The sequence below is a fragment of the Scyliorhinus canicula genome, chromosome 5, assembly GCF_902713615.1.
Source record: "Scyliorhinus canicula chromosome 5, sScyCan1.1, whole genome shotgun sequence".
NCBI lineage: Eukaryota > Metazoa > Chordata > Chondrichthyes > Carcharhiniformes > Scyliorhinidae > Scyliorhinus > Scyliorhinus canicula.
The window spans coordinates 119339613-119352674 of record NC_052150.1 but is presented as its reverse complement, the minus strand read 5'-3'; the positions used below and the strand labels follow the sequence as shown (position 1 = coordinate 119352674).

The window sequence follows — 13062 nt, the reverse complement described above, 5'->3', positions numbered from 1 at the left end:
AGCTTCAAACAAGGGACAGAAAATCCCACAGCAAAGCAATGAAAGGAGAAAAGATCTTAGCCGAGCAAACCACATGAAATCACCAGAGATGCCAAGAACATTCCAGATGTCATGAAAATGTCTCTTTTTGGGAAGCTCAACACATTCCCAGAAGCAGGTGGCATGGGCAGCTGACTGTGAATGAAGGAAAGCTATCTGATGAATTCCAAAACATACAAAACATGCAAAAGGCAAATGAAATGAGGTTGGAAAAGGTGTGTCTCAAAGCTGAATTGAAAGATCTGAAACACAAAATTAAAGCTGAGTATATACTTCTGAAAATGCACGATAAATTAAAGTCTTCAATAAACCAAACTGCTCAAGAACTGGATCTACAAATTTCTTAGATGTAACTAAAGTACCAGGAGGAAATAACAACTCTGAATGCAATTGTTGGCAAATCAAAGTGAGAGTTGGCAAAACTCAACCAGATGTAAAGATGAAATGTGAAGGTTCAGTTAGCGCGCTCGAGAGTTACAAGTTAGCTAGGAAGGACCTAAAGAGAGAGCTAAGAAGCCAGGAGGGGACATGAGAAGTCTTTTGCAGGTAGGATCAAGGATAACCCTAAAGCTTTCTATAGATATGTCAGGAATAAAAGAATGACTAGGGTAAGAGTAGGGCCAGTCAAGGACAGTAGTGGGAAGTTGTGCGTGGAGTCCGAGGAGATAGGAGAGGTGCCAAATGAATATTTTTCGTCAGTATTCACGCAGGAGAATACTAAGATACAGGCTACGAGACTAGAAGGGTTTGAGGTTCATAAGGAGGAGGTGTTAGCAATTCTGGAAAGAGTGAAAATAGATAAGTCCCCTGGGCCGGATGGGATTTATCCTAGGATTCTCTGGGAAGCTAGGGAGGAGATTGCTGAGCCTTTGGCTTTGATTTTTAAGTCATCTTTGTCTACAGCAATAGTGCCAGAAGACTGGAGGATAGCAAATGTTGTCCCGTTGTTCAAGAAGGGGAGTAGAGACAACCCCGGTAACTATAGACCAGTGAGCCTTACTTCTGTTGTGGGCAAAGTCTTGGAAAGGTTTATAAGAGATAGGATGTATAATCATCTGGAAAGGAATAATTTGATTAGAGATAGTCAACACGGTTTTGTGAAGGGTAGGTCGTGCCTCACAAACCTTATTGAGTTCTTTGAGAAGGTGATCAGACAGGTGGATGAGGGTAAAGCAGTTGATGTGGTGTATATGGATTTCAGTAAAGCGTTTGATAAGGTTCCCCACGGTAGGCTATTGCAGAAAATACGGAGGCATGGGATTCAGGGTGATTTAGCAGTTTGGGTCAGAAATTGGCTAGCTGGAAGAAGACAAAGGGTGGTGGTTGATGGGAAATGTTCAGACTGGAGTCCAGTTACTAGTGGTGTACCACAAGGATCTGTTTTGGGGCCACTGCTGTTTGTCATTTTTATAAATGACCTGGAGGAGGGCGTAAAAGGATGGGTGAGTAAATTTGCAGATGACACTAAAGTCGGTGGAGTTGTGGACAGTGCGGAAGGATGTTACAAGTTATAGAGGGACATAGATATGCTGCAGGGCTGGGCTGAAAGGTGGCAAATGGAGTTTAATGCAGAAAAGTGTGTGGTGATTCATTTTGGAAGGAATAACAGGAAGACAGAGTACTGGGCTAATGGTAAGATTCTTGGTAGTGTGGATGGGCAGAGAGATCTCGGTGTCCATGTACATAGATCCCTGAAAGTTGCCACCCAGGTTGAGAGGGTTGTTAAGAAAGCGTACAGTGTGTTAGCTTTTATTGATAGAGGGATTGAGTTTCGGAGCCATGAGGTCATGTTGCAGCTGTACAAAACTCTGGTGTGGCCGCATTTGGAGTATTGTGTGCAATTCTGGTCGCCGCATTATAGGAAGGATATGGAAGCATTGGAAAGGGTGCAATGGCGTTCGGCGCGGCCGCTGGAGACCGCCGCCCTGCGCATGCGTGGACTCGAAACCGGAAATGCTAGTCCCCTGAAAGAAGTGAATCGGCTTGTATTTTTTTCAGTAAACTCGGGAGTGCAACGCCTGTGTTTTTACGCTCCCGGAGTGGGGATATAGCCCCATTTTGGGAGAATCCAACCCATGAGCTGAAGAAGTTGAATACTAGTTCTCAAAAGGCTCCATTGGAAAGATCTGGAGTAACAAAGCAATGCTTTGAAGCACAGCGAGAAATAGCAAATGGTCAACAAGAAAATAAACAGTTGAAATAATAGCTAACTAATTGTCCTTTGAGATCAAATGCAAAAGGAGTACATAAACCTTCAGCAGCATGAAGATTGTCTTGAACAGCAGAGTGGAAGAACAGTGGAAGATACTCGGTGAATTACCTGAATACTCAAAGTGAAGTAATTGAAAAAATCTAGGCTTTGAAAGTAAAAAAGAGAAATTCTACAAAACAGATTGACAGACTAACAAGTGAATTGAAAGCGTCCAAGGAGCAGTTAGTGACTGAGGAAGTAAGATTCCAAACAGAACTGAATGCTCAGCTGAAGTTTTTTGAACTTGTAAAAGGGTTTCACAGATAACTTTGAAACAAAGGCAGAATCGATGCTGATTTGAATGAAAAGATTCACCAGGTTGAAAGAGAATTGCAAATAAGAGAGTGAACAAATATTTGGTTACAATTGTGAAACAATTGGAAATGAATGTTCCATTTTTGAAACATCACCATCCAGCAGGAACATGGCAGACCCCATGAAAAACGAAAATCCAAGTTCATTCTAGGAATGAACGCAGTGAACACTGGAAAAATGGGACAAACTCACGGTGTCTGAACAAAGCAAACTGATTGTCCATAAAGAAAAATGCAAGTTGAAGGAGCGCAAAAGGCGAATCAAATCGACCAAGTGTTGGAAATACAGGGTACTAACATTTCAATGCCAAACCAACAAGGCCAACCCAAAACAACTGAGACTACCATTCCTCCAAATGTAACAGAATGAGATCTGGAAGAATTGTCGAGCCTCCAGACCTTTATATAAAGTCAGAGACTTGAGGTGGGGGAGAAGGGGTTGCAAGTAAAGTAAAGAAGATTGTACTATAAATATATTTGGATAAGGAATTGAGGGAGGAATTCAACAGAATACGGGTTAATGTGGATTTGGAGAACCATGGGCGGGATTCTCCGCGCCGAAATCGCGCTCGGCAGGGGGAGGAGAATGGCACGTCAGACCACGATCGGGTCCGATGCCTTCCCACGATTCTCTGCCAGTCGCGGCGCTTGCGCGGTCGACGCAGCACCAGTCGGGGCCATTGAAAAAGGCCCCCACAGCAATTCTCTGCCGGAAGCTGGCCGAGTTCCCGCCAGCGTGATTCTCTCATGGTTCCACCCAGCGGGAGCTCAGAGTGGCGGCTGCGGACCCAGTCCGCGGGGGCCCTGGTGGGGGACTGGGAAATACGTCACGTGGGGGGGGGGGGGGGGGGGACGTCACGGGGGGGGGGGGCCTCCAGGACGGCCAGGCTCACGATCGGGGGCCACCGATTAGTGGGCGTGCGCGATCTGGGCGCCTATATTGTTGGGGACGGCTTGCTGTGTGGGTCTGCCATGTTGCACGGGGCCGCCGCCGCAGGCATGGACCTGCAGCCGGAGGTTCAGGGCCCCGTATCGGCAGCCAGAGCTGTTTGGAGCACTCCGGGGCCCTGCAAGCCCCTTCAAAATGGAGAATCACTCTGGACTTTCTCCAGTAATCCATACCATCCACGGTATGGTTAAGAGTCACATGATAGTAGACTGTGTGTGTGTGTGTGTGTGTGTGTGTGTGTGTGTGTGTGATGAGTTCTTAATAAATACTTAATGCTCAACCATACAAGCCTCCGACCTCTTGGCTTGACACCAAACAACTCTTACAACAGTAGTGACTTTCTTATATTTATAATCTCTAGTTTTGAATTCCCCGACAAGTGGAAACATCATCTTTTAGGGTTAGGTGGATTGGCCATGCTAAATTGCCCGTAGTGTAAGGTTAATGGGGGGATTGTTGGGTTACGGGTATACGGGTTACGTGGGTTTAATTAGGGTGATCATTGCTCGGCACAACATCGAGGGCCGAAGGGCCTGTTCTGTACTGTACTGTCCTATGTCTATGTCTATGTCATCACCATACCTATTTGCTCAAGGAAAGAGCCCAAACCAGTTCAGTCTTTTGTGGTAGCTGTATGTTCTCAGTTCTAGTATCTGTATATTGTATCAGAAATAAACAAATTACTAACACGTGTAGACATAGAATAGAAGATAATTGGAAAAGAACAATAGATTATCTTTGAAGATATTTCACTTGATTTCACAGATGAATATGTATTTGTGGTGCTTGTTGGTAACAGAAAGATTCTTTAATCATTCACAGAAGACGTTGAAACTTCAACCATCAAGTCAGGTGATCCAGATGAGGTTTTTGGTAAGTTTTTTTAATAATCATTACAGTGCAGTTGTGTATCAACAGTGCTTCATTATACTTTGTTCAAAGGTGTACAAGATTGTGATGGTATGTGCAAAATTTTAAAGCTACACCCTTGTAGGTAACTAAGCATAAAAAATAATTTTAATCTCTTGATGCTTAAGTGAAGACCATGCTTATAGCCCTTAAAACGAGAACTATTTTGACCCAAAGGTAGATCAAAGATGAAAACTGCGTGTCTTTCAGAAAGAGAAGAGGTAGGAAACATGGTTGAAAGGATGGGTTGGAGAGATTAGTCTGAAAGAGGTTTTCAAAGATTGAAAAAGGAGTTGAAGTGATGGGTTTATAGGAGAGTTTCCAAAGAGTAGGTTTAAGGTATATCAAAGAAATGGCCCCTGATAATTGAGCAAAGGAAGGCAAGAGTCAAGGGAGTAAATACAAAGATACACAGAAGACAGGAGCAGGAGGAGGCCTTTTGGCCCTTCGAGTCTGCTGTGCCATTTATCACAATCATGGCTGATCATCCAACTCAATAGCCTAATCCAGCTTCCTCCCCATAACCTTTGATTCCATTTGCCCCAAGTGCCATATCTAGCCACCTCATGAATATATTCAATGTTTCAGCATCAACTACTTCCTTTGGTAATGAATTCCACAGGCTCACCGCTCTTTGGGTGAAGAAATGTCTCCTCATCTCTGTCTGAAATGGTTTACCCTGAATCCTCAGACTGTGACCCCGGTTCTGATCACACACACGATCGGGAACATCTTCCCTGCATCTATCCTGTCTATTCCTGTTAGAATTTTAAACGTCTCTACGAGATCGCCTCTTATTCCTCTGAACTCTAGCGAGAACAATCCTAACCTAGTCAATCTCTCCTTATAAGGGGCTGTTTAGCACACTGGGCTAAATCGCTGGCTTTGACCAAGCAGACCAAGGCAGGCCAGCAGCACGGTTCGATTCCCGTAACAGCCTCCCCGAACAGGCGCCGGAATGTGGCGACTAGGGGCTTTTCACAGTAACTTCATTGAAGCCTACTCGTGACAATAAGCGATTTTCATTTCATTTCATTTTTCATATAACAGTCCTGCCATTCCTGGAATCAATCTGGTAAACCATTGCTGCACTCCCTTGAGAGCAAGAACATCCTTCCTCAGAAAAGGAGACAAAACTGCACACAACACATCCCTGCTTCCAAAGTGAATAACCTCACACGTATCCAAATTATACTGCATCTGCAATTGATTTGCCCACTCCCCCAACCTGTCCAGGTCATGCTGTAGGATCTCTGCATCCTTTTCACAGTTCACCCGCCCACCCAACTTGGTATCATCTGCAAACTTTGTGATGTTATATTTTGTTCCCTCATCCAAATCATTAATATATATTGTGAATAGCTGGGGTCCCAGCACCTATCCCTGTGGTACCCCACGAGTTACTGCCTGCCAATTTGAAAAGGACTCATTAATCCCTACTCTTTGTTTCTTCTCTGCCAGCCAGTTTTCTATCCACCTCAATACACTTCCCCCCCACAATCCCATGAGCTTTAATCTAAAGAGCTGGTCATTGACTTCAGGAAGCAAAGTACTGTACACACCCCTGTCAGCATCAACGGGGCCGAGGTGGAGATGGTTAGCAGTTTCAAATTCCTAGGGGTGCACATCACCAAAAATCTGTCCTGGTCCACTCACGTCGACGCTATCACCCAGAAAGCGCAACAGCGCCTATACTTCCTCATGAAACTAAGGAAATTCGGCATGTCCACATTAACCCTTACCAACTTTTACAGATGCACCATAGAAAGCATCCTATCGGGCTGCATCACAGTCTGGTATGGCAACTGCTCGGCCCAGGACCTCAAGGAACTTCAGAGAGTCGTGAATACCGCCCAGTCCATCACACAAACCTGCCTCCCATCCATGGACTCCATCTACACTTCCCGCTGCCTGAGGAAAGCAGGCAGCATAATCAAGGATCCCTCCCACCTGGCTTACTCACTTTTCGAACTTCTTCCTTCGGGCAGGAGATACAGAAGTCTGAGAACACGCACAAACAGACTCAAAAACAGCTTCTTCCCCACTGTCACCAGACTCCTAAATGACCCTCTTATTGACTGACCTCATTAACACTACACCCTGCATGCTTCATCCGATGCCAACAATGCCAATGCTTATGTAGTTACATTGTATATCTTGTGTTGCCCTATTATGTATTTTCTTGAATTTTGTTTAATTCCCTTTTTGTTCCCATGTGCTGAATGATCTGTTGAGCTGCTTGCCGAAAAATACTTTTCACTGTACCTCGGTACACGTGACAATAAACAAATCCAATCCAATCCAACCTGCCGGAACCGTCCCAGAATCCAGCGAATTTTAGTAAATTACCACAAGACTGCTGCTAGTGAGACAGTTACTTGAAATGCCAATTCACCAGCAAACTGCCTGTATCCAGCATGTGTCTGCAACTTGCTAGGCTAATTTACATGAGATACAAGGCCCAACATTTCTAAGCCTACTTATCTGTGTAAGAATATCACATGTTTCTCCATGATCGTTGTACAAAAAATCAATATCATGCTGATCGACAATAAACTTCTGAGCAGTCAAAATTGTCCATTGGGTAACCAACTGGAGGACATGTATTCATGCCAAAGAGAGATTAACAAGACATTAGCCTCATTAACATCAGGCTGACAAGCCACAAGGCATTCCAATGCTACTTGCTAATTTAAGGCTTCCAATATCAGCATCCGTGGTCGCTTGAAGGTAAGCTTGGGGAATGGGGTGTAAGTCACGATCACCGTGTGTGTAGTTCTCTCGATGTCAGTGGCCAAGATTATTTTATTGGAAGCTAGGGGAGCACTCCTCTTCTCAGCCGACCAAAATAATTCGAAACTTATTTTAACTGCGTCTCTGGCTTCATTGTGTTAGAAAACCATGGGTGTGATCTTCTGGCCTCGTTACACTCGTGCTCAAGCGTAACGAGCCCGGTCAATAGCGGGAGAGGCAAATACGAGATCCGTGCCGGGCGCTAGTTTGCAATGCAACTGCCCCGCTCTCAAAGACAAAATCGGGATCTTGCCGTAATATGGCGCAAAACCAATTATCATCACTTAAGCCCCATTTCCATACAATCAACGAGAGCTACCCCATATCTAACGGCCTCCCGTCATTCATCGGCCTCCCCAGCAGGTGTTCGCTCTGGCGCCGATTAGTATTCCTTTTGGAAAAATGTGAGCCTGGCGGAAGGACTTCAGTGGGGAGCTGAGGAGGTGAGTAGCAATCTGTTCTCACAGTCAAAGAGCCCGGGTGTGCTGGGCTTACCACCCCAGTGCTCGGCGGGGTGTGGGGGACCCTCCACAGGGGTGGGCCACCATGGGAGAGTGCAGGCGGGAGGCACTGGGGGAGGGGGGTATCGCTCGTGGCACCACCATGCCAACCCCTGGATCCCAACCCTATACCAGGAGCAACCCTTGTCCCTGCCCGTCTGCTCCACCAATCACCCATAACCCCTACCGACTGCTGAGGACTCTGGCTGCACGGCTGAAGGCTAACGCTAATAGGGAACTGGCAATCGTCATTAGGCGAGCACTTGACACATGCCAAGTGGATTCCCGTGGGTAGACAGGCAATGTAGCATGTGGGAGTCATTGCCTAGCATTCCAATCACACCTTGATGCACAGACACTGTACTTTTATACTGTGGGAGGTAACACCACACATGCAGCAGTCAACTTCAGAACACCCAGGGGGTGGAACACAGCTCCGTGGACATGACCATGGTGGGAGGGTGGGTGGATGTCGCAGGGAGGGGAATTTGTCTGGAGAGATGGGCAAAGGGTCTAGGGGGTCAGCCAGCATTGTGGAAAAAAGTGAAAGGCATCATAATGGTTGCGAAAAAGTAGTTTAATGTGCTGTCCTTGGCAATGCTTCTCAGCTCTGCAGCACCTCAGACATGCCCACCTGTGATTGGGACAAGCTCCGCAGACCCTCGGTCATGCCCATCTGAGAGCGGGACATGTCCCGCAAAACCTCATCAAGGTTAGCCTGGTTCTGGATGGCATCCCCCAGCGAGGCAGAAATCCTGCCGAGACCCTCAGACGTGGCCGTCACCGACTGTGCGATGCCTTGGACACCTTCACTCATGGTGCCAACCTCATGCACCAGGCTCTCCACTGTGGTCAACCTAGCAGTGTTTGCCTTGGTGCCACTCATTATCGGTGCCATCTCCTGCTCCCGTAGCCTCTGGAATTCCTCCAAGCGGATATGGATCTGCTGGAGTGATGCTGTCATCTCCCTCTGAATGTCCCGGCCGCTCCCTATGGTCCCATCAGCTCTGGGTAACCCGCTTCCAGAGGCTCAGCATCAGGCTGGGACCCAGCTGGGTCCTGGAATCCAGCAGACCTCGGCTGTCTTGCCTGGGGATTCCTGCCTCCACCAGATGTACATCAGCTGCAGTGTGGTGCTCACCAGATTGTGCCCCAGAAGCCGGTCCACTAACATTTCCCACCAAGGTGTGTGATCTGCGCTGGTGGAGGATGGGGATGACAGCTGTGCCACGACTATAATGCCTCGCTAGCCAATTGGGAGCAAGCCTGCCTTTTTCCAAATAATCACCTGACCAGCATGATACTTGAGGGGGAGGAGATGTTTTCTTGTTTTGAACTGCATCCCTTTAATTGATGGGGAATAAACTGGGAAAGGCAAAGGCTAGTGATTTACTGCAAATCACATGACAGAGTCGAGCTTTATGTTTTGGACCTGTTGTTTTTGAACTCTGTGTTTTGGGGAATAAGCTGAAAATTAAGGCTGCCCTAACTCATGCTCTCCCTGCCTTGCCTGAATTTCCGTGTGGTTATCCATCTGCAGCCAGAGAATCCTCGTCTGAGTGTAACTTGTTTGCATTTGGAAACCTGAAAAGCAGAGATGACTAGAAATCATCCAGCTCTCTATTCTCCGCCATGCCTAAGCTCCATCGGTGCGAACCTCCAGACATCGACCAGGTCACACGAGGGAGCACCAGATCGACAGCATTGAAACCCTGCATATTTGACCTGAATGTTATAAAGCCTATCCTCAAAAATCAATCTCTGTAGAGAGTCCTATCTGTATGTGTGCACATGTGTGTCTGCATGCTAGGGTATTTTAAAAAAGGGATAGACAGTTTGCTTCCTGAGTACAACTGTGTGTGTCAGTTTTTGCATCTTGTTCTCATAAGAAATTTTGTTTTAGTATAAATCAATCATTGAGTTTATTGAAAGAAGACTGGTTAAAGTCTCTTTTGTTCTTGGTCTAATGGCAGCAAAGGTAATCAATTGATATTTTGGTTTGTGAATTAAAGTTTTACACTAATGATGTGACCTGCGGAGTAGTGCGGCTAGATCTACTGTGCATTTGTCTAGGTCATAACAATTGCTCTGGAACTGGTCAGTGTGTGCATAGCATAGGCTTTGACTAGATGAAACCTAAAATGGCTATCAATGTTCCTCTGATCAAATCTGCATATTAAAAAGACCATACCACCTGAGACAGGCAGGGGCTTTGAGGGCCATCAGTAGGCAACCTTCAAAATATCATCTCGTTTATAGGGATAGTATTTTCAAGTTGGATGTAGGAATCAAAGATGCCAATAATCCCGTTGTTGTAATCTGCCTCCATCTCAACACTATCCACAGGTAGGATCCTCCTTAAGTGACCAGGAGATGGGCCTACGACCAAAGAAAATGGAGGCTAGCAAAGTCTAGAACGGGCAGATTAACTCTCTCAGCTCAGTTTCCAAAATAAATCTCTGCCTGCTGCTGCCGTAGCAATCAGCAGCCCATCTTTATATAATTGAACCTTCTGACCACTTTAAACGCAGCACCTAGAACATAGAACAGTACAGCACAGAACAGGCCCTTCGGCCCTCAATGTTGTGCCGAGCCATGATCACCCTACTCAAACCCACGTATTCACCCTATACCCGTAACCCAACAACCCCCCACTCCTTAACCTTACTTTTATTAGGACACTACGGGCAATTTAGCATGACCAATCCACCTAACCCGCACATCTTTGGACTGTGGGAGGAAACCGGAGCACCCGGAGGAAACCCACGCACACAGGGGGAGGACGTGCAGACTCCACACAGACAGTGACCCAGCCGGGAATCGAACCTGGGACCCTGGAGCTGTGAAGCATTTATGCTAACTACCCTGCTGCCCCAACATGCTACCCTGCTGCCCCCCATGCTACCCTGCTGCCCCCCATGCTACCCTGCTACCTGACCCTCATCCTCACTCATTTTCACAGTAACTTCGTTGCAGTGTTAATGTAAGCCTACTTGTGATACTAATAAAGATTATTCTATTCTTACCTATCACCCTTGCTGAGACTGGGCATGGTGGTAATGTCACTGGTCTGATAATCCTGAGGCCCTGGCTAATGCTATGGGGTAATGGCTTCAAACACCCCTCTAGCAGCTCGTGGAATTGAAATTTAATTTATACATTCAGTTAATATTAAATCTGTAATTGAAAGCGCAGCAATGCTGATCATGAAACTATCATTGATTGTCATTAAACTGATTTGGTTTACTAATATCCTTTAAAGAAAGAGATCTGCTGTCTTTATCTGATCTGGCATACATGCGACTCAAAACTCTCAATGGCCCTCTGAAATGGCCCAGCAAGGCACCTGGTTGTACCAAACTTATAGAAACTTCAAAAAAAGAAAAAAACTGGTTTCACCGCTTGGCATCAACCCAGGCGCATCAATGACAATGGAACACCCAACTCTTATCAGCTTTGCAAAGTCCTGCTCAACATCTGGGTCCTTGTGCCAAAATTAAGACAGCTGTCTTACACATTAGTCAAGTAACAACCTGACATAGTCATACTCACTGAATCATACCTGACAGTCAATGTCCCAGACATCACTATCATTGCGTATGCCCTGTCCCACAGGGCTGAGGATGCCAAGGGCACACAATGAGTGGGGGACTTCAATGTCCATCACTAAGAGTGGCTTGGTCGCACCACTATTGATGGAGCTAGCTGAACCAGTACATCTTGTCCTCACCAATCTACCTGTCGCAGGTGTCTGTGACAGTATTAGTAGGAGTGACCACCGCTTAATATATAATATCTTTATTATCACAAGTAGGCTTACATTAACACTGCAATGAAGTCACTGTGAAAAGCCCCTAGCCGCCATATTCAGGTGCTTGTTCGGGTACACGGAGGGAGAATTCAGAATGTCCAAATTACCTAACAGCACTTCTTTCGGGACTTGTGGGAGGAAACCTGAGCAACCGGAGGAAACGCATACAGATACAGGGAGAACGTGCAGACTCCGCACAGACAGTGACCCAAGCCGGGAATCGAACCTGGGACTCTGGTGCTGTGAATCAACAGTGCTAACCTCGTGGAGACCAAGTCACATCTTCACATTCAGGGTACCTACCCTCGTATTGTGTAGCATTACCACTGATTTGAATGGTGTAGGTTCAGAATAGATCGAACAACTGAAAATTAGGCATTGATGAGGTACTGTAGGCCATCAGTAGCAGCAAAATGTATTAAAACACAATCTGGAACCTCATGGCTCAGTTTAACAATCATGCTAGCCTTGAAATTAAGGCAAGGGATTAACGTTGGTTCAATGAGGAGTGCAGGAGAACATGCTAGGTGCAGCACAAGGCATAACCAACAATGAGGTGTCAATCTGGTGAAGTTACAAAACTGGACTATGTCAAACAGCAGAAATAACATGCAATAGACAGAGCCATGGGATCCCTCAATAAACAGACCAGGTCAAAGCTCTGCAGTCCAGTCACATCCGGTTGTGAATGGTGGTGGACAATTAACAACTAACCAGAGGAAGAGAAAGCTGCACTATTTTCCCTATCCTCAATAATGGTGGAATTCAGCCTGTCAATGCAAGAGACAAGGCTGAAGCATTTCAGATGTGTCGAGTAGATGATCCATCTCAAACTCCTCCCTTGCATCACAGTCTTCTGCTAATTTGACTTATTCCATGTGCTATCAAGAAACAGCTGAAAGCACTGGGTACTGCAAAGTTAATGGGCCTGGACAACGCCTGCAGGTTATACTGAAGACCTGTGCTCTGGAACTAGTTGTGCGCCAAGCCTAGCTGTTCTAGGAACAGCTACAACACTAGCATCTACCTGACAAATGTGGACAATTGGCCATATATGTCCTGTCCACAAAAAAAACTGAAAACATCCAACCCAACCAATTACTGCTCTATCAGTCTAATCTCGATCATCACCAAACTTATGAAAGGTGACAGTGCTATCCAGCAGAACTTAACTTAATTACCTCCACAATCCAAAGATGTGCAGGTTAGATGGATTGGCCACAGTAAATTGCTCCTCTAAATTGGGTACTCTAAATTTAAGAAAAAAAAACAAGAACAGGTCAGATGCTGGAAATTCTGTAGCAAGTCACTCACCATCTGCCTCCTCAAAGACCACCCACCAACTACAAGGCACAAGTCAGGAGTACGATGGTATGCTCTCCACTTGCCTGGAAGAATGCAGCTCAAACTACACTCTGGAAGCTTGACATCATCCAGAACAAAGCAGTCTGCTTGATTGACACTCCCTCTGCCACTGCCACACAGTGGCAGCAGTG

General features: G+C 46.0%; 1 protein-coding gene across 8 annotated transcripts in view; it reads left to right on the top strand.

Annotated features, from left to right (window-relative positions):
* ppp1r9a (protein phosphatase 1, regulatory subunit 9A) overlaps positions 1 to 13062 on the top strand; it is a 401146-nt gene that overhangs the window by 270822 nt on the left and 117262 nt on the right. For 7 of the 8 annotated variants that reach the window (XM_038797554.1, XM_038797547.1, XM_038797553.1 and 4 more), the window contains one exon: positions 4376 to 4426. In XM_038797554.1, coding sequence (XP_038653482.1) covers positions 4376 to 4426 — 51 coding nt within the window. The remainder of the gene's footprint in view (positions 1 to 4375; positions 4427 to 13062) is intronic. The other variant, XM_038797548.1, reaches the window with a different exon arrangement.